The 21,095-nt window shown below is 42.4% G+C and overlaps 1 protein-coding gene across 1 annotated transcript in view; it reads right to left on the bottom strand.

Moving 5' to 3' along the window:
* The window catches only part of LOC136858391 (maltase 2), an 85,598-nt gene that overhangs the window by 45,380 nt on the left and 19,123 nt on the right, over positions 1 to 21,095 (bottom strand). Inside the window, exons 3-5 of the mRNA XM_067137941.2 lie at positions 19,000 to 19,163; positions 16,874 to 16,999; positions 10,466 to 10,701 (exon numbers count right to left, since the gene is read on the bottom strand). Of these exons, the coding sequence (XP_066994042.2) occupies positions 10,466 to 10,701; positions 16,874 to 16,999; positions 19,000 to 19,163 (526 nt within the window). The remainder of the gene's footprint in view (positions 1 to 10,465; positions 10,702 to 16,873; positions 17,000 to 18,999; positions 19,164 to 21,095) is intronic.

Below are 21,095 nucleotides of genomic sequence, written 5' to 3'. Positions count from 1 at the left end.
TAATTCTGCATCATGTTCTTCTATTTCGCCTACCCAGGATGAGATGTTGTTAGACCTTAGACATCTACCTGGGGAGCAGGCTGATAGTATTCGCAAATTGTGTCAGTCGTTTCCCGAGGTGTTCTCTGATACTCTTGGTGTTACTGATCTTATTGAATACAAAATTGAGGTCACGGATTCGATTCCTGTCCGTTTTCCACCTTATAGGCTATCTCCACCTAAAATGAAGGCTCTAAAAGAAATCATCGATCAGATGTTGAAGGACGGTATTATTAGGCCCTCTAAGTCACCGTATTCTTCGCCTATTTTTTTAGTCCCGAAACCCCAAGGAGGCTTCAGGCCTGTCATTGATTACAGGGCTCTCAATCGGAAGGTGGTGTTACAATCTGTGCCCCTTCCCGACCTTCATTCTTGTTTTTCATGGTTTCGTAAGGCCAAGTTCTTTACTATCTTGGACTTGAATCAGGCCTATAATCAAATTCCCCTTGCCGAAGAGTCTAAACATCTTACAGCGTTTGCCACGGACTGGAATTTATACGAATACAACCGCGTGCCTTTCGGGCTCCCCACGGGAGCAGCTGTACTCACTAGGCTACTAGATAGGGTCTTCTCCGACATCAAATTTGAGTACTTATATCACTACTTGGATGATGTCGTCGGATTTTCAGAGACTTTTGAAGAACATCTAGATCATCTGCGAGAAGTTCTCGATCGCCTTCGTAAGGCTGGGTTAACTGTTAAGTTGTCCAAGGTTGCCTTTGCTAAGCCCTCTATGTCTTTCCTAGGGCATATTGTGTCACCGGATGGTGTAGCAGTCGATCATTCTAGAACACAGGCCATCCGTGATTTTAAACCTCCCAAGGACATTAAAGGTATCGCCAGGTTCATTGGTATGGTGAATTTCTTCAGGAAGTTTATTCCTAACTTCGCTAATAGAGCGGCGCCCTTAAACCTTCTTCGTAGGAAAGGCAGCAAATTCGAGTGGGGACCTTCTCAACAAGCCGCTTTTGAAGACCTTAAATTAGCTCTTTGTAATGCCCCTGTACTTGCTATGCCTGATTTCTCGAAGAAATTCATTGTCCAAACCGACGCATCGTCGTCAACGGTAGCTGCAGTCCTTCTTCAAGAGACTGAACTAGGGAGGCGCCCCATCGCCTATGCGTCTAGGACATTGTCGGCTCAAGAAGCCAAGTATTCCATCTATGAGCTCGAAGGTTTGGCAGTCTTATTCGCCTTAGAGAAGTTCCGTCTCTATCTGGAACATGTCAAATTCGACCTGGAGACAGATAATCAAGCCTTAAGCTGGGTCTTAGGTAGGCCGCGTCGTGCTGGTCGTATAGCCCGCTGGGCCATCCGTATTTCTGCCTTCCAGTTTGATGTTAGACATATCAGAGGTACCGAAAATGTTGTTGCTGATGGACTCAGCCGTATGTTTTCTAACGACATCGAGACCCACGAACCGGTCGACAGTTCATCACCTTCCGAGTCCATACTATCTAAGGTTAATGCCATCCTAACAGATGCCCCCATGCTCTTTAGGGATATCGAGAAATACCAACACGAAGATCCGACGCTGGCTCCGATAATGGAAACCCTTTCTTCTGGGGAACATGTTGTCCCTTATGTTCTGAGGAATGGTGTTCTATGTTGCCCTTCGAGGCACGATAAGATGATGAAAGTTGTTGTTCCAGCGGTTCTTGTACCTATGATCTTCAAGTATTATCATGAGACCCCATTAGGAGGGCATCTTGGTATCTTTAAAACTCGTGAAAAGATTCGTGAAATGTTCATCTGGAAAGGTATGGACGGTGAAATCCGTGAACTAGTAAAGGCTTGTAAATCCTGTTTGCTTAGTAAACCGACCATGTCCACCAAGGTAGGCCTCTTGTCTTCTCAGCAAGCGTCGCGCCCCATGGAACGCCTGTATATTGATTATGTAGGACCATTCCCCCAGTCAAAGGGTAATGCCAACAAGTTCATCCTTGTGTGTGTAGATGGTTTTACCAGATTTTCTTGGTTATTTCCGACTAAGCTGGCTACCGCTCAGTCTACCATTACTTGCTTAAATTCTATTTTTGCTTCTTTTGGTCCGTGCCAATATATTGTATCTGATAATGCTAAGGCTTTTACATCTAACTTATTTCGTAAATTCTGTTTTGACTTATCCATCTCTCATGTAACTACTTCTGCTTATTACCCTCAACCATCTCTGGCTGAACGGGTTAATCGTAATCTCAGGTCCGCACTTATTGCCTATCATCATGAAGATCATTCCAGGTGGGACACGTCCCTGCATTGGTTAGCTTTTGCTTTGAATTCGGCGGTTCATGAATCTCATAAGTTCACTCCAGCTTCCTTGATGTTCAAGTTTGTTCCCAACACGCCGCTCTCTAACCTTTGGTCTCTGAGTGACATTCTACCCGAGACAATAGATCCGGATAATATTAAAGATCTTTGGAAGAAGGCTAAAGCCAATCTTAAGGTATCTCATGAAAAGGTTAGGGAAAAGTATGATCGTGGACGGAGACCCACCACTTTGAAGGTAGGTGACCAGGTGATGGTCAAGAATTTTGTTCCCGCGGGCAAGCTTGCCCCCAGATTTCATGGGCCATGCATCATTCTCGATTTTCTTACGCCGGTTACATTGTTAGTAAGCAATCCAGCCACCGAGAGGATATTTAGGGTTCACCTGTCCCAGGTGAAACCGGTGTAAATTTTGTGTCAACTTGCTTCATATAATTTGATAGGAATATGAAGGTTATATTTTTTTTGAGTTCCACTCTTAAGGCATTCTGCTCCTTCTATTTTATTTTATATGTAAGCATTTCTGTGAAACCTCCCCCGATTTGTTAAACTGCCATCCTGTCCTTGCCACGGCCATTACCACGCTCCCGTCTCCTGCTCCACTACACACAGTGGCTGGCTTAGATGAAATGCCATGGATATCTGCACGCCGCTGGCCCCTCAATCTCTCTACATGCCTGTGCCCTCAAAAGAAACATGATGGTCCAACACAATTCTGCCGCCTAGCTTTAATGTTTCAGTGCCCCCGCAGCCGCGCGGCGCCGCGCCGCAACTGGGTTTGAGGAAGGGCCCCCTCGGCCCCAGCGAGGACGACATGTGCACGGCGAGCCGGAGCTCTCCTCCCGGCCAAGGCTGATGTGCGGCGCACGACCTGCTACTTGCCCGCAGCCTGTATATGTTCACCGCGGGCGCGGCGTGTTTCAACACCTCTGCTCCCCTCATAGTGCGGGCGAGCGGTATCTCAGGGTACTTGAGGGGTCCGAGCGGCCTCCTTTGGACGCAAGCTGCAATGGCAGGTCTGGCCATCCAACTTCATCAACCTCAACTACATGGACAGTTACGATAAGCAATGACTTCACTCGGGAATTCAACAGCAATATTTGGTGGACATTGCAAAATTTTTCATCACTTTTAAGTATTAAAAGTTTATCCTCAGAATTCTACTTCTACAAACTTAAAAACTATTCTTCATCTGCAACAACAAAATTTTGAAACTAAATCAAACCAAATTAAGAAAATCTTATAAATTTTTTTGGCAATTAATCTCCATATCTACATCAAAACTTGGACCTTGTTTTCAAACAATTTCATGTGTCACCCCGGGAGAAACTTTTGGGGGGGGGGGGGAGGTCTGTACCGGGCGGTACACCTCCACTCCGCTAATTTAAAATGTGCGCCAGTTGAAACTCCTCTGCTGGAGGAAGTCTGAACTTTATCTACGCTATTAATTCTCTACTTTCTCAGAAGATGTCACCACGTGGAAAATTTTGAGTTTTTGAACTGTGTCATTTTTGATGTGGTCTTGTTTCGCTTGAAGTAAGAAGTGTGAACTTTCTCTTCTAGAGGACACTACTGAAGATCAACAATAGTGCAACCTAGTGCGGAGTCAAAGAACTATTTTGTTGGAGAAATTTTTATTTCAAATGTTTGTTCTTTGCTAAATTTTTTTCAGTCTTTGGTTAAGTTGGCAATATTAACCCCTTCTTTCCCCTTGTTTTAAATCTAGCCTATCCCGAATTTCTTGAATTAATTTTCCACCAATTATGTGTTTCTTCTTAGTATTGTGTAGGGGGTTTATTGATCTACCAATAAAATCATCGCGGGAGGGTGTTTTCATTCCCCTAACGCCTAGAACCTTCTGCGAGAGTATTTAAACTGCTGATTTTAGGGTCTCCGGGCCACTTCTGTTCCATCTTTCAGTGTATAAAGTACATAGCAGGAGGCGGGAAGCGCCTCTTTCCTCGGCAGCGGTCATCAATAAGGTAATGGCCGATTAATAAATTCTTTCTTTGCTAGCTCAGCAGTTTAACTCTCGGGGCGGGTGCGAAGCGTTCTTCCATGTAACCTTTTCCTAAAATGTAACGATCTTTTCTTCTATTCTCTTTTAAGCTGCATATTGGGATAGAGAGTGCTAACCCTCTCGAGCTCCCACTCACATTGTCTTGAGGTGAACTTATTTTCTCAACCTATTCTTCGTTAATGTAAAACAAATTGCTCTTTTCTAAAGTCACCTCGGTAGTATGGGATTAGCCCTTGCATTAGTGGCCTAGAGCCAGATTAGGTTTTTAAAAACAAGTGTATTAGGAGTGCAAGATCGCCTCCTCTCAAATTGTTATTTTAGAGGTCATGTAATTGCCCATTTTTATTTAATAGACCTCAGTAGGTCGGGTATTTTACCCCTGTGTCTATGTCCAGTGAGGACAACTTGAAGGTGGAGTTTGGTGTGGCCAGGGAGAGGCTTAAATTTTGAGAGCGAGTGGCTCTTTTGAAAATTGAGTGTTGTATGCCTCGTGGAGGCTTTTCTGTGTAATTTGGAGCAAGGGCTCCTAGGTATGAATGGGGTTTTCTGCCCCTCTATTGAAACTCGTGTTTGGGGGTAAAACTGAGCTGATTGCCCAAGCAGTGTAAAATTAGGGCGCGAAGCCCAATTCCTGTAAATATTGTAACTACCCTTTTTGATTTGCTACTTTGTACCTGCCATGCTTGTTATTTCTTTGTTTTTGAAAAGAAAATATAACCTTGTTAAATTTTAAATTAATTTTGCTTTCGTAGCTGGAGACCTATTCACACCCGCACCTTCTTTCACCTCTACCTACCACGGAAAAACTCCGTAATAATAATAATAATAATAATAATAATAATAATAATAATAATAATAATAATAATAATAATGACGGTGATTTGGCCGCGTGGTTTGGATCACAAAACTGTCAGCTTTCATTCGGTAGATTGTGGGTTCGAACCCAACTGTCGGCAGCCCTGAGAGGGTTTCACGTGGTTTCTCCATTTTCACGCCAGGCAAATTCAGGGGCTGTACTTTAATTCAGGCCTCGGTCGCTTGTTTTCCACTCCTCCATCATCACCATAAGACCTATATGTGCCGGTGGGACATAAATCAAATTGTTTATAATACTAATAGGCCTACTAATAATAATGTTACGAATAAAACATTGTCTGTTTCATTACTCCTATTTACTTCAGGATTACCCAATAAATGCACATATATATACACACACTTCTAATCAGCGGCCACACTTACTAATTACTGTCTATTTACAAGTCCCTCTTCCATACGGCACAGGAGGCGGTCCAGCCCGTTGGTATACCTGCGAACGATTATACCTTACTTTCACTTCCCCAAGTCCAGTCACCTCATGCATCAGCTGTGTGTAAACCGCTGGATCTGAACACAGGACCACGGGCCACTCGACACACGATGACTGTTCGTTGGTTCGACTCCATAGACAGTCCAGTAATTCACACAGTCACATGCAGAGAACAACTAAAGAACTCAGCAGTATTCAATAGCAGGACGATACTCACAACAACGAACATTAACACAGGGTCATTTACCCTTAGACTCACGATAGCGGCTTCCCTCGCTGACTCACGCCGAGCCCCAGTCCACAGAAATACAAGAACACACAGTACAGTCTTCCATTCCCTCGTCTCCACCCACCCACCCACCCATTGGTCTCTCCGACACCACAACACCTCCTCGTTCAGACCTCGGTGGGACACTAGCGACAGCCAACATCTCTGTTGCCCTCAGCCCAGTCACCGAACCCCAAGACACTGAGTCTCACACTGACTTCACCCCGGAGCCCAACTCTGACGTCGAGTCCAGCACAAACACTGGCTCCACCACGGAGCCCAACACTGTGACTGACTGCCCGCGGCTAGCCTCCCTTTTTATAGCTCGGATGATTTGAGTCAGAATTTTTGCGAGGTGGCTAGAGGCAAAACATTTCCGTTGAATCTCCAAGAAAATCACAGGTAAGCCGGCCGACATAACAATACACGGAAAGGCCGGCCCCATCCCACAAGTTGGCTGGGAGATCCAAGATCATCTGAATCAGTAGCCCCTCCCTGGAAGTACTGAAAAGGGCTACCACGGGGCTGGCACGTAATAATAATAATAATAATAATAATAATAATAATAATAATAATAATAATAATAATAATAATAATAATTTAGACCGTTATGCCTTTTAGCGTTAATCTGCAAGCCTCTGTGAATTTAATAAGCGCCGCCACAATCCTCTATATGTAACGAGTTCTGCGCCCTCGTTTATATCTATACCGCTTTAAATCATTAGAAACTAACCATTGCCGTCTCGGTCTCCCTCTACTTTTCTTACCCTCCACGACCGAGTCCATTATTCTCCTAGGTAACTCATACTCCTTCATTCGCCTCACATGACCCCACCGCCGAAGACGGTTTATGCGTATAGCTTCATCAATGGAGTTAATTAGCTTTTATCTCCTCATTCCGAATACCATCGTACCATTGTTCCCACCTGTTTGTACCAGCAATCATTCTCGCTACTTTCATATCTGTAATTTCCAACTTGTCGATAAAATATCCTGAGTCCATCCAGCTTTCACTTCCGTAAATCAAATTTGGTCTGGAAAAGAGACAGATAAAATATAATTTCGTCCTGGAGCTGATTTCCTTCTTACAGAATACTGTTGATTGAAACTGCGAACTCATTGCATTACCCACATAATATTTTTTTCTATTTCTTCTTCTTCCTCTTCTTATCATTATCAACTATTTGTATTTACTACTGATCTGCATTTAGGACTGTAGCCGAGGTGCCAGATTCCCATCAATGATTAGCTATTCCTTCCTAAAACGAATCCAAAGAAGTTGGAAATTTATCCAACCTCTACCTCGGTAAATTATTCCAATGAGGCTTTCAGAGATCCTGTTGTGTTTTGTCATAAGGGTGTAATCCTTAGACTATGAATATGCGGTAGGTTTCAGTTTTAAAGTGTAGTTGCTTGACAGGGAGGATATTTTGAGATTTTCTCCAAGATGACGTTAACATCTACATATTAAAAGAGTTTACTAAACACAGCTTTGGCAAATCCGTCAGTCCTTTCTACTGGACCGATTTGCTTCATTTTTGTTTTATTCTTTCACGAATCACCTGACGGTGAATCATGAGACATTGATACATCTCTAAGTTCAGCTAACTTTGAGCAATCATAAAATCAAATCATTAAATTAACACTCCAATAATTGCAGGCGAAGGCTTACCCTAGCTCTCAATACATTCTGTACTTAGCAGGTTGCTAAGCGACTAACACTATCATTAATATTCTGATATGTGATTTTCATCCTTAGTTATCTTATTGCTTGTAGCCATGTTTGATTATTACCTGTCAAGCCAGAGAGTATACACTTCCTCTGATCACGGAAGAATACTATTCTCTGCTGGATACTCTTGCTTCTCTAACCCTTCCCATTGATCAGATAGCAGGGTGTTACTACTAACTTACATGCTGTTAAGTCAACGTACAAACAGACCCCCATCATGACATACGCCTTAGACATTATCTGGGAACACTTATCGAAGAATAACCTAGCTACACTAGAAAGAGTAAAGGCCATGTACATTTAAAAAAATCACTGGCAGGCAAAAAACACTCCTTCGACACAAAACTATGAGTTCACAAGACACACTGTTCTGCATAGAAAAACTGCGATTAAAAATACCATTCCCTTCTACGATACAATACCAAGATTTAGGCCTACATCAAGAACTGAAGGATAGAAAAAGCAATTGATACATTTTATCAAACAGACGGTATGATGACGTCGGAATGGATGAATTCTGACTACGAGCTGCAGCATACCATAACGCGCTTCTTATGAAATGTTCATAAAGTAAATGAAAAGGGTAGGCAAAGCAATATGACTGCGATAGGCATATCAATAATAATAATAATAATAATAATAATAATAATAATAATAATAATAATAATAATAATAATAATAATAATAATAATAATAATAATAATAATAATAATAATAATAATAATAATAATAATAATGTTATTTGCTTTACGCCCCACTAACTAATTTTACGGTCTTCGGAGATGCTGAGGTGCTGGAATTTAGTCCTGCAGGAGTTATTTTACGTGCCAGTAAATCTACCGACACGAGGCTGTCGTATTTGAGTACTTTCAAATACCATCGGACTGAGCCAGGATCGAGCCTGCCAAGTTGGGGTTAGAAGGCCAGCGCCTTAACCATCTGAGCCACTCAGCCCGGCGATAGGCATATCAAGACGAGTTATCTGACCAATTTATAACGAAATCTGCGGAGCAGCACGGTCCTCTAGTTATTTTGTATAATGTTCTGATATTCGTCCAATTAGGTGCACTTTTTTCTGCATCAAAACATGACGATTTGCTTAGAAATTCTTTCTTTCTTTCTTTCTTTCTTTCTTAATCTGTTTACTCTCCAGGGTAAGTTTTTCCCTCGGACTCAGCGAGGGATCCCACCTCTACCGCCTCAAGAGCAGTGTCCTGGAGCGTGAGATATTGGTTCGGGGGATACAACTGGGGAGGATACCAGTACCTTGCCCAGGCGGCCTCACCTGCTACGCTGAACAGGGGCCTTGTGGGGGGATGGGAAGATTGGAAGGAATAGACAAGGAAGAGGGAAGGAAGCGGCCGTGGCATTAAGTTATGTACCATTCCGGCATTTGCGTGGAGGAGAAGTGGGAAACCACGGAAAGCCAGTTCCAGTATGGCTGAGGTGGGAATTGAACGCACTTCTACACATTTGACCTCTCGGGGCTGAGTGGATCCCGTTCTAGCCCTCGTACCACTTTTCAAATTTCGTGGCAGGCCGGGAATCGAACCCGGGCCTCCGGGGGTGGCAGCTAATCACACTAACCACTACACCAAAGAGACGGACTGCTTAGAAATTCTTCCGCATAGAATTTTGCTTTAAATCTAAGAACAAGTCTTGATACTCCAACCTTTGACGACCTGCTAACTGGGAGAATGTGAAAACGTTCTCCTGAATTGAACACAATTTCTCAGAAATGTATACAAAGGGAAGTAAAGAACGTTCGAAACACAGACCTACCGGTACATGTTTCGTCCAATCAATTGACGATGTTTATTTTTTCAAATACCATTATTAAAAAAGTACATTGAAAGTAAATATTTACTTTTGTGTTTAGAAATCTAAAATGACAGTCTACACAAAACTTATACATCAAAATTATAGTATGGACTGTAGTTTATTAGGATACGTAGGTTATTTTGTTATCTCTCACCTGTATCCTTTTTTTTTTCTTTCTTAATCTGTTTACCCTGGTTTTTCCCTCGGACTCAGCGAGGGCTCCCACCTCTATCGCCTCAAGGACTGTGTCCTGGAGCGTGAGACATTGAGGCGGGGGATACAACTGGGGAGAATGACCAGTACCTCACCCAGGTGGCCTCACCTGCTATGCTGAACAGGAGCCTTGTGGGGGTATGGGAAGATTGGAAGGGGTAGACAAGGAAAAGGGAAGGAAGCGGCTGTGTCCCTAAGTTAATTACCATCCGGCTTTTGCCTGGAGGAGAAGTGAGAAACCACGGAAAACCACTTCCAGGATGGCTGAGGTGGGAATCGAACTCACCTGTACTCATTTGACCTCCTGAGGCTGAGTGGACCTCGTTCCAGCCCTCGTACAACTTTTCAAATTTTGTGGCAGAGCCGGGAATCGAGCCCGGGCCTCCGGAGGTGGCAGCTAATCACACTAACCACTACACCACCGAGGCGAGCCACCTGCATCCTACGTAGCAAAATATTTAGGATGTATACGTTTAGATCATCAGAATAATCAACATTTCAGCTGAATTGAGAAGAGATTAGTTTGTAAACCTTAATTCCGAGGTTATTTTTCTAAATAGTGAGTGAAAATTCATAAAATGAAGTAACACGTAATATTTCTTTTCAATTCCTGAACAATTAAATATTTGATGCTCGCAACGTTTTAGTGAGGAGGCTTTCAATTTCCTATCAGGGTGTATCACTTGGTCTACTTGTAATCTCTCATGCTAATGAATAGGCAAGAAATTCAAAGAAGCAACGAAACTAAAGGCTGACAGTGTCAAATTCACTTTAGTTTTCATTTAGAGTCTTTTCACTAACCTCGTGTGGCCGTCTTTTCCCTTGTACTCGTCCAGCACCTCGCGCCATTGTTGCACCATGTCATAAGTCTCGGGCTGGTGCTGGGTGTAGATGTGAGTCAGGTATTCGTAATCATCTGGATCATCCACGAGACCAGATATTAGTTCGTCGTGCAGGTTAATGTCTTCGACCATATTGGGTACAGCGTCCACTCGGAATCCGTCCACTCCCTTGTCCACCCAGTAGCGCAGAACATCCTGAAAATTTAATAATAATAATAATAATAATAATAATAATAATAATAATAATAATAATAATAATAATAATAATAATAATAATAATAATAATAATGTCCGCTTCTGTGGTGTAGTGGTTAGCGTGATTAGCCGCCACCCCCGGAGGTCCTGGTTCGATTCACGGCTCTGCCACGAAATCTGAAAAGTGGTACGAGGGCTGGAACGGGGTCCACTCAGCCTCTGGAGGTCAACTGAGTAGAGGTGGGTTCGATTCCCACCTCAGCCATCCTGGAAGTGGTTTTCCGTGGTTTCCCACTTCTCCTCCAGGCAAATGCCGGGATGGTACCTAACTTAAGGCCACGGCCGCTTCCTTCCCTCTTCCTTGCTTGTCCCATCCAATCTTCCCATCCCTCCACAAGACCCCTGTTCAGCATAGCAGGTGAGGCCGCCTGGGAGAGTTACTGGTCATTCTCCCCAGTTCTATCCCACGACCTAATGTCTGAAGCTCCAGGACACTGCCCTTGAGGCGGTAGAGGTGGGATCCCTCGCTGAGTCCGAGGGAAAAACCGACCCTGGAGGGTAGGCAGATTATTATTATTATTATTATTATTATTATTATTATTATTACAATACAGTCATTACACCAGAATGTCTTTATGGATCAAATACGGTAATTTTGAACAAGAAAGCAGACATTGAAAACAATGAGGAGAAAGAACGCAAAATCATAAGAAAAATTCTAGGCCCAAAACTCACCGACGGACAATACCAACTTGGAGGCAGACACGAAATCAAACAATACACAAATATTCACAGCGGCATTAGAAAACCTAGGCTAAGATTCTATGGACATATTAAAAGAATGCATCCAGACAGACTTACCAAACAAATAGTAGAATTCTATGAAAAGAGGAGTAAAGCTAAAACAGACACAATGAAATGGATTGGCGAAATCAAAACCGATTTGAAACAGGCAGAAATTACACCAGCAGATGTCCAAAAACAGGGTAATCTGCATAATACACAAATGGCAAGTTGAAATTTGTGATCTCCAAATATTTTCAATATTATGTATATCAACAATAAATATGAGACCCGTGGGATAAAAGAGTTGTCTAATGTGATGTAACATTTATACCATTTTCTTGCGCCAAAACGCAGGCAGATATTATGATTGGCGAGAGAGAGTAAAACATTCTATCATTGGCAATTCGGGAGTTAAGACCCGTGTTTCGTTCTTATTTATGTGCGGACCGTGTTGAATACTCTAGATTGGTCATGGCAAGAATGAATACCAGCTTGGAAGAAGTATGCGCTATGTACTGTATGTAAAGTAGAAGTGGACATCACACACTCAGACTGACAGAATGAGAGCTGTTGGAAGATTTGTTAATATTGACAGCGGCTCTGCAAAACAGTAAAGGTGGAAAACAATACTGCTAATAATAAGAATTGGCGTCTGACATTTCTTAGAGGGAGGTCCGTTTACTGCCTGCCGAGGCGGGATAAAGGGAGTGGCTGTGTGGTTGCCATGGAAACGAGGGTGGGGCGACTGCGGTTGCCATGGAGATAACACATCAGGGCAGCTCGTCTTGCTGGGAGTTGCCAAACCTGTCACTGATAAGAACCTGATTGTTTGTATAAGAGTGATCGCAAATGGGACGACACCGCCTGGCCAGGTAGTCGACAACAGATCACAGCGGTCAGAATGAAGGAGGGAACAAGTGAGCCGGAAGCGAGGGGTAAGAGTATATAGAAAGGAATGCTGGAATGTGGCAACATCGTGAAATGGCACGTGCAGTGCTCCTCCCTCCAACCTTACCTGTCAGACGCCAACTCTTATTATTAGCAGTATAAGAACAGCTCCACGGCAGATATCTGTCGCCCTTGAAGCAGCAGAATTCGTGGTGTCCATACAAAGCCAAGTGATAGTCACAGAGAACTACCAAAAGCACGTAATCAAAGACAACGATGCACCTAAGCATTTTATAGAATGTGTAAATCGGATTGAGAAAATATAGACCACATTATTAGTGGCTGCTCTGTTGAATACTTTAGATGGTATCACGAAGTTGCAAAAGGCATTCATCAGTGGATATGTTTGGACAAAGGTCTGATCACGCAGCACGTAATCAACTACATATGTCATCCGTAACCGGTTTATGATAACCAGAAGTGAAAAATATGATGGTACAGGAAACCACAAACTGGTATAACAAGAGTCACAACTAACCTGATATTGCGTTGTCAGGCGAGGTGTCAAAGGCGGTTAGGCCGCGCAACTGTGAGCTTGCATCTTGGAGATAGTGAGTTCGAACCCCACTGTTGGCAGCTCTGGAAATGGTTTTCTGTGGTTTCCCATTTTCACACCAAGCAAATGCTGGGGCTAGACCTTAATTAAGGCCACGGTCGCTTCCTTCCCACTCCTAGGCCTTTTCTATCCCATCGTCGCCGTAAGTCCTATCTGTGTCGGTGTGACGTAAAGTAAATCGAAAAAAAAAGAAGATATTGCAATCCGAACTTCTGACATCTAGAAGATGATTAGGCAAAACTTTAAAAGGCCTTCAAGTATCTTCCTCGGGCAAGATAAATAAAATAAATCTAGCATCAGGACAGTTTTGCCGTCGTTCCAGTAGTGGTGGGAGTGCTAGGACATATTCTCGACCAGCTGAATAATGCAATTCGTTAGCTAATCCTCAAAAGTACATGTACTGTACATTAAGCTGCAGAACGTATTAGTCCTAGAAAACTGCAAAATGAAGGGGTAAATACTGAATAGAGATGTGAAGAACTCATAAAGAAAGAAAACTTGCCAGCGACTTCTCTACACAATTTACAACTTGCCTTACGTCGCACCGACACAGATAGGTCTTATAGCGACGATGGGATAGGAAAGGCCTAGGAGTGGGAAGGAAGCGGCCGTGGTCTTAATTAAGGTACAGCCCCAGCATTTGCCTGGTGTGAAAATGGGAAACCACGGAAAACCATTTTCATGGCTGCCGACAGTGGGGTTCGAATCCATTATCTCCCGAATACTGGATACTGGCCGCACTTAAGCGACTGCAGCTATCGAGTTCGGTAGCGACTTCTCTAAGAACTTCCTAAATCGGCGGAAATGGCACTGGCTTGCACAAGACTGGACCCCAAGAAAGCAGAAGAAACTATAATAATAATAATAATAATAATAATAATAATAATAATAATAATAATAATAATAATAATAATAATAATAATAATAATAATAATAATAATAATGTGTTTACATATTGTTCGACTTTGTTGTATGGGAGTGAGATCTGAATGGACTGAGGAAATCTTATTCATAAGATGGAAGAAACAGATACAAATAAGGATTATTGCTAGTACAAACGGGTGGGAACAATGGCAGGAGGGTGCCCTAATGAGGATATTAATAGAACTGTGGGTATAAACCGGTTTCAGTGGTGGAATCATGTGAGGCAAATAGAGAAGGTAGTGGTTTATAGTTGCACGAACATATCGGAGGTTTTCTTCGACGCGAGGTTGGGGAAGGGCTGGGAAGGTAGCGGCCGTAGTGTACCCTGATGTGAAAAAGGGAAACCACGGAAAACCATCTTCAGGGCTGCCGGTGGTTGGATAACTCACCATATCCCGAATGCAAGCTTACGGTTACGCGATCTTAACCGCATGGCCAACTCGCTCGGTCAAATAGAGGGATAGGCTATATAGGAGAATAATGGATTCGGCCATGGAGGGTAAGAAAAGCAGAAGTAGACCACGGCAACGATAGGTATTTAGGTTCAGATTTTACTTATTTGAAGATAACAAGTGGCGAGCTAGACGAGTCTACCGAGCAAGTTACTGATACACTGTTGTGCAGAGACTTTCCAACACCTTGACTTGATTTCAATCACCATATTTCCACCTCAGGAGGATACACATTCCGAATACTGGGAATGATCCACCTGTTACGGTTCGAATTCCACAATATAATAATAATAATTGTACCGGGAGGTACACCTCAACGCCGCGCATTCAAAATAAGCACCCTAATGAACTCCTCTATCGGTCAAAAGGTGAAATTGATACCACATGAAGTTGGAACTTTAATCAGAAGATGTTACTACTAAAATATTGAGGAATTGTGTTATTGTGAAGTTTTCTAAACTGATTGAATTTCTCCTTGTTTTATTTGCTATATATCAAGAACTTTGGACTTTTTCCACAGATGTCACTACCAGAAAACTGATCATGCACTCTGGTGCAAGGTGGAAGAACTTACAACTTAATGAAGTTTCATATTCCTAGGTTTTCCATAACTGAATCTATGTTCATTTATTTTTGGGTTGGCAACACTTCCTTTTCTTTCCGCCAGTTTTGAATCTAGCCAATCAAAGATTTCTGTAATTAATTTTCAACCTATCACATGCTTCTTGTTCGATTTTGAGTGTAACTTTTGAACTTAACCAATAAAATTGAGAGTGTGTGTACTGATTAGGCCAGATTCCTCTCGAACCTTCCCTGAGGGTATATAAACTGCGGCTTTTCATGTTTCCTTGTCTATTCATCATCGTCTTTCTGTGTGTGCGTGTGTTGAGAGTGTGTGTACTGATTAGGCCAGAATCCTCTCGAACCTTCCCTGAGGGTATATAAACTGCGGCTTTTCATGTTTCCTTGTCTATTCATCATCGTCTTTCTGTGTGTGCGTGTGTTAAGGCAGGAGTCGGGACCGCCTCTTTCTTCGATCAAGAGAACATCTATAAGGTAATGGCCACGTAAAATCTTTCTTGCTATCTCCGCAGCTTTATTGGAGGGGAAGGTCCGAGTCTTTAATTATGTAACAATACTTTTCAAAGTGTAACTTTTCTTTCGGCTAATGTAAAACATAAAATCTTTAACTGTAAATCGGGGATAGAGAGTGAGTTACCCTCTTGAGCTCCCCTTCATCTTGGTTTGAGATGACTACGTTTTGTAACTGTGTTCTCCTGTAATGTGTTAAAGTAACTTCTATGCGAGCCACCTCAGTAGTTTGGGAATAGCTCCTGTTTCATCGGCCGAGAGCCCTGTAGGATTTTTTTTCATTATCTCGGAGCGTATTGTACGCCTCCATTCAGTTTGTGTTCGGGCCGTTTATTTAACCTGTTCTTTTTCGCAAAGGCCCTGTAGGTTGGGTACTAGATAAAACCAAAACCAAATCCCATGGAACTACAGCCCTTGACGGCCTTGGCCTACCAAGTTACCGCTGCTCAGCGCATTGGCCTGCAGATTACGAGGTGTCGTGTGGTCACCACGACGAATCCTCTCGGCCGTTATTCTTGGCTTGCTAGACCGGGGCCGCTATCTCACCGTCAGATAGCTCCTCAATTCTAATCACGTAGGCTAAGTGGACCTCGAACCAGCCCTCAGGTCCAGGTAAAAATCCCTGACCTGGCCGGGAATCGAACCCGGTGCCTCCGGGTAAGAGGCAGGCACGCTACCCCTACACCACGGGACTGGCTTGGGTACTAGATACCCCTGTATAAAATTATTTTCAACTTGTAAGTTGTGCCTTGAGAGGCCAGAGATTGTAAATTTTGATGTAATGTTGCCCTAGTGGGCCATAAGAAACTGAGAGCCTCTTAGCTCTTTTTCCAAAATTTTGTAAGAGTAATGAGTGCCTCTGGAAGGCTAGATATTGTATTTTGAGACCAAGTGCTCTTGAACTAGGGAATTTCTGCCCTTGAGGAAATGATTCCTTGTTTGAATTGAAGTTGTAAACTGGATCCGGTATTTCTGGAATTTAACACTAGGGGCTTGAAGCCCAGAATCTGTGAAAACCACTAATCTTGGATTTTCCTAGTCTTGTTTCAAGATTGCTAATTGTACCTGTTATGTTATTATTTGTTGATTTTTTAAATTCTAAAGAAATATAACCTTTGCCAAAGTTTTAAATTAATTTTGATATTGTAGATAGACCCATTCACCCCGGCACATTCTTTAACCTCTTTCTGTACCACGGGTATCCCCGTAACAATAATAATTAATCAATTTCGGTTACTGGAGGGCAATATGTTAATAAAATCTAGACCCTAACTAACAGTAGTTTTCTCTAGTTATCTAGATTCAAAATACGCACGAATGTCACACAATCTTGATAACATGCTCGGTACACATGGCGGAAGTAAATGTGTACCAGTTTCCAATTGTAAATCAATTATAATGCTAAAGAATATACCTTCATAGCCTTGACTACTCCTGGATCTCGGTAGTTGAGATCAGGCTGCTCCTTGGTGAAGGTATGGAAGTAAAACTGCTGTCTCTCCTCGTTCCAGTTCCATCCACTTCCTCGAAAAGCGCTCAGCTGCAACACAAGAGAAAATATCAGAAAATATTGTTTGTATGTATTCGGCACGTACAGTCGTTCGGCAAAGAAATGAATGGAGGACAGGGAAAAAAATATGGAAACTTTTGTGTGGGTTATGGCATACGTACAGTTAGGACACGTCATACTCTATGAAGACAACCGGCAGCCTATATTTAATTTGAAGATGTTGAATACTTGAATACTCGCTTAAAAGTTTCACCACTTATCTGCCAACTCACTCAAAAGAATCCCTGCTCACTTGCCCACTCAAAATTTTCTCTGCTCAGCCATCTCTGCATTCAAATATTTATCCACTTACCCACCAACGTACTCAACATCTCCTCAAGCTTTCTCCGCCCTCCCGCTTACAAGTTACTGCATTCATCCACCTACCCACCCAAACGTTTCTCTACTCACCAGCTGACTCAAAAGTTTCTTCACTCACCCTTCTACCCATTCAAAAGTTTCTCTGATCTCTCATCCGCCGACTCAAACGTATCTCCTCTTGCCTGCCTGCCGACTAGAAGTTTCTTCACTCACCCGCCTATCCGCTCAAAAGTTTCTCTGCTGTATTTTCGGCCGACCCAAAAGTTGCTCCACACACCCACCTACCCATTCAAAATTTCTGTACACACTCACCCACCCACCCAGCGACAAAAAATATTTTCCGATCGCCTGTCTGCCAACTGGAAGTTTCTTTCACTCACCCGGCTACCCAATGAAACGATTTTCCACTCACGCATCGATTGAAAAGTTTTTCCACTCGCCCACCTACCCACTCAAAACTTTCTCCCTTACCCACCTACCCAATGAAAAGTTTCTCCACAACCTAACCACCCATTCACGCAAACGTTTCTCCACTCACCTGCCTACCGACTCAAAAGTTTCTTCAATTTCTCCGGTCTCCTGACCGCTGATCGAAAAGTTTCTCCAGTCATCTGCCCACCGACTCAAAAGTTTCTCCAGTCAGCTGCTCGCCGATTCAAAAGTTTTTCTACTCACCCACCCGTCGACTCGAATGTTTCCCTGCTCATCCCTTGCCCACTCAAAGACTTTTCCGCTCAACTGCCATCGGAACACTTTCTCCGACCACTCCCCCACTCATTAATTAATACACCAAACCAAACGCCATGGCACTGCAGCCCTTGGAGGGCCTTGGGCTACCAAGCGACCGCTGCTCAGCCTGAAGGCCTGCAGATTACGAGGTGTTGTGTGGTCATCACTACGGATCCTCTCGGCCGTTATTCTTGGCTTTCTAGACCGGGGTCGCTATCTCACCGTCAGATGAGAGTGGACCTCGAACCAGCCCTCAGGTCTAAGTAGAAAATCCCTGACCTGGCCGGGAATCGAACTCGGGGCCTACGGGTAAGAAGCAGACACGCTACCCCTATACCACGGGGCCGGCTAAATAATTAATACTATAAATGTACGATAAATGATAAACGTTTGATTTAGAGTAATATTAGTGTGTTTTTGGCCTCATCTGCAGCACAGTCCTCTTTTAGTAATTTTCTTTGATCATCTTATGTTGATCGTTCCAATTTATTGCGGTATAGTGTTGAAGTAGCATTTTGAGCGGAATAGCAGCCCTCAAAAGGTTCACAAGAAGGTGCCCATGTGTTAATATGGAAGGCATCAATCAAGGACCCAATAATCCCTCTTTCAGAGAAAATGGCATTCATGAACCCTGAAAGAAACGCAGGAAACTGACGGATAAGGAACACCTGGTACAGTCCGAAGTACAGCGAGATAGTCTTTATGTAGTTAAATTCTTAGTGTCCTTTTTAGAATCTTTATTATTTTGTACTGTAATTATCTTTTTCTGTAATTTTTTTACATTATGGTTAGTTATTTTGCATACAGTTGAAAATAATATTTTGTTTCATGCTGTGGCTTAATAATAAATAAAATCCACTTGCATTATTATTGTCTGTAACGAATGGAGTTATTGTAAGACAGATTTAGCTAAGTGACTGGCAAGAGAGAAGTTTACTCACCCAGTTGCTAGGTAAGTTGTATCCATGAGGCGCGGATTCATTCTTCTCGCCGAGAGCCCACAGGTACCAGTCATCATAACCATCCTCCCTGCGCACAGACTTCTGGAACCATATCATCTGGTCACTTGTGTATGACACTACGAAGTCCATGATCACCTTCAGACCTGTAAAGTGACCAGCCAACGTTTTAAGAGGGACCTCCAATTCGATAGATAGATATTATATTATATTATATTATATTATATTATATTATATTATATTATATTATATTATATTATATTATATTATATTATATTATATTATATTATATTATATTATATTATATTATATTATATTATATTATATTGTGACCGTTCACCATCATGCCATGGAGATGTTAGGAGGTCTGGCTAATTATATATGCCGTTTTCCGCAACATCCTGTGACATATAACGCAGTAGTTAGCACTCTGTATGCTTAACCGGGGTATGATCCGCGAAGCGCCAGTCCGGAGGGAGCAGTTTGCCTACGCTGTGACGAGAAGAAGACAGCGCAGTATTGTTAACCTTGAAACCGCGCTCTCTTTCCGAGCGAGTGAGAAGAGATGATGACGCTACGCACGGAGATGGAGGTTTTTTGAGACCGGGCCGAATTAAGGTGTGTTAACCGTTGAAAAATAAAGGCCCACTATAAATTCAACACCGCATTCATTAGTACCACTTCACCATAATTTACGAAAAAGAGGAAGAAGAAGAATACTTCTACATGAAATAATTTTTCTAAATTTATAAATCAGGTCCTATTCGAACCAGTGTATTTTATGCTGACTGTCAATGCATATAAACACAATACTTTAAATATGGATCAGTAATGACGCCTATTATAGAGTAGTACGCAGATCAAAGGCGACTACTGAAATCTGGCAACATGTGGAAAAAAGTGGGAGATATTGCATGATGAAACATGACGCATGATTTTCCAAAAGGACGCTTTGGAAATTATGAATAACCTACTGATCGCTTTGGTTTCACAGATGTTCAGTAGAAAGTAGAGGTCATGAGCTTTAATTCGATTATTATCACGTCGTTCAAAAACTTCGATTACCGGACCGTCATGTTCAGCAGCGGCATATTTCACTTCCCTCCTGACCATTTTTCCGAAGGTTATAAATATAGCCTGGACCGAGACACTGTATCTCATTCTCATCCGTGTAGCTGCAGTGGTAACACGTTACTTAATTGTCGTTTGTATAGTGGCAGCCCCACATATCAGAAGCGGAATTGGATATCAGTTACTTGGATATCAGTGTATCAAGTGTTGTGCCATCGAAGAAACACATCAATGTGATTTAATATTTTTACGGAATAAGCCGTGTGGTACAAGTTAATGTACATAATCGCCGAATAGAAGCCTTAATTTGGCATTTTCAACATCACAATCGTCGAAGATCGTTAATTGTGACTTATGGTGCAATCACCAACGGAGGGCAAACACTTCAGGTTAGTTAGCGTGGTGAGACAGTGAATTAATATATGCAGGGGCTAATTATCACCGCTCTTGAGCATTTAAGAACGAGTGACATTTAGCAAAAAAATAAATAACCGCTCTTGACAAAATTAATATTCGCATCCTCCAGGGACATTCGTTGTGATAGTCTGTGTGACGGTCAGGGAATGAACAGTGATTTTTACAAATGTATCACTACTTATGTTAATCTGTTTGAACTTAAGAGTGGATCTTGTTACAAGTAGGCCCCCTTTGAAAGTGCATAAAACAGTATTTGATAACTCATTCTCCATTTTTCTGTATGTTCGTGAGTGGTCGTCGAACCCAAGACTCGGAGTCTACAAGAGTTGCGCCTCAGTGCCTGCAATCAGCTTTACAAGGATCATCCCGAAATTCAACTGAGAAACAGCAGTTCGAATCATGGATCGTCGTATGGAGAAGAACCAAGGAGTACTAGGAACAATAATATTCATCATGTTCGTGTAAAGATCTAAGATGTACCCTAGATGACAGCAAGCCTTACTCACCAAATGTTAAGTACATACTTCAATATACCCTAAACACGAGATATGCATGCCAGTAAATAATATTTGTAAATATTATAATGTTAT

The sequence above is a fragment of the Anabrus simplex genome, chromosome 1, assembly GCF_040414725.1.
Source record: "Anabrus simplex isolate iqAnaSimp1 chromosome 1, ASM4041472v1, whole genome shotgun sequence".
Classification (NCBI taxonomy): Eukaryota; Metazoa; Arthropoda; class Insecta; order Orthoptera; family Tettigoniidae; genus Anabrus; species Anabrus simplex.
Note: the sequence above shows the minus strand (reverse complement) of the source record. Positions and strands in the feature narration are given on the sequence as shown.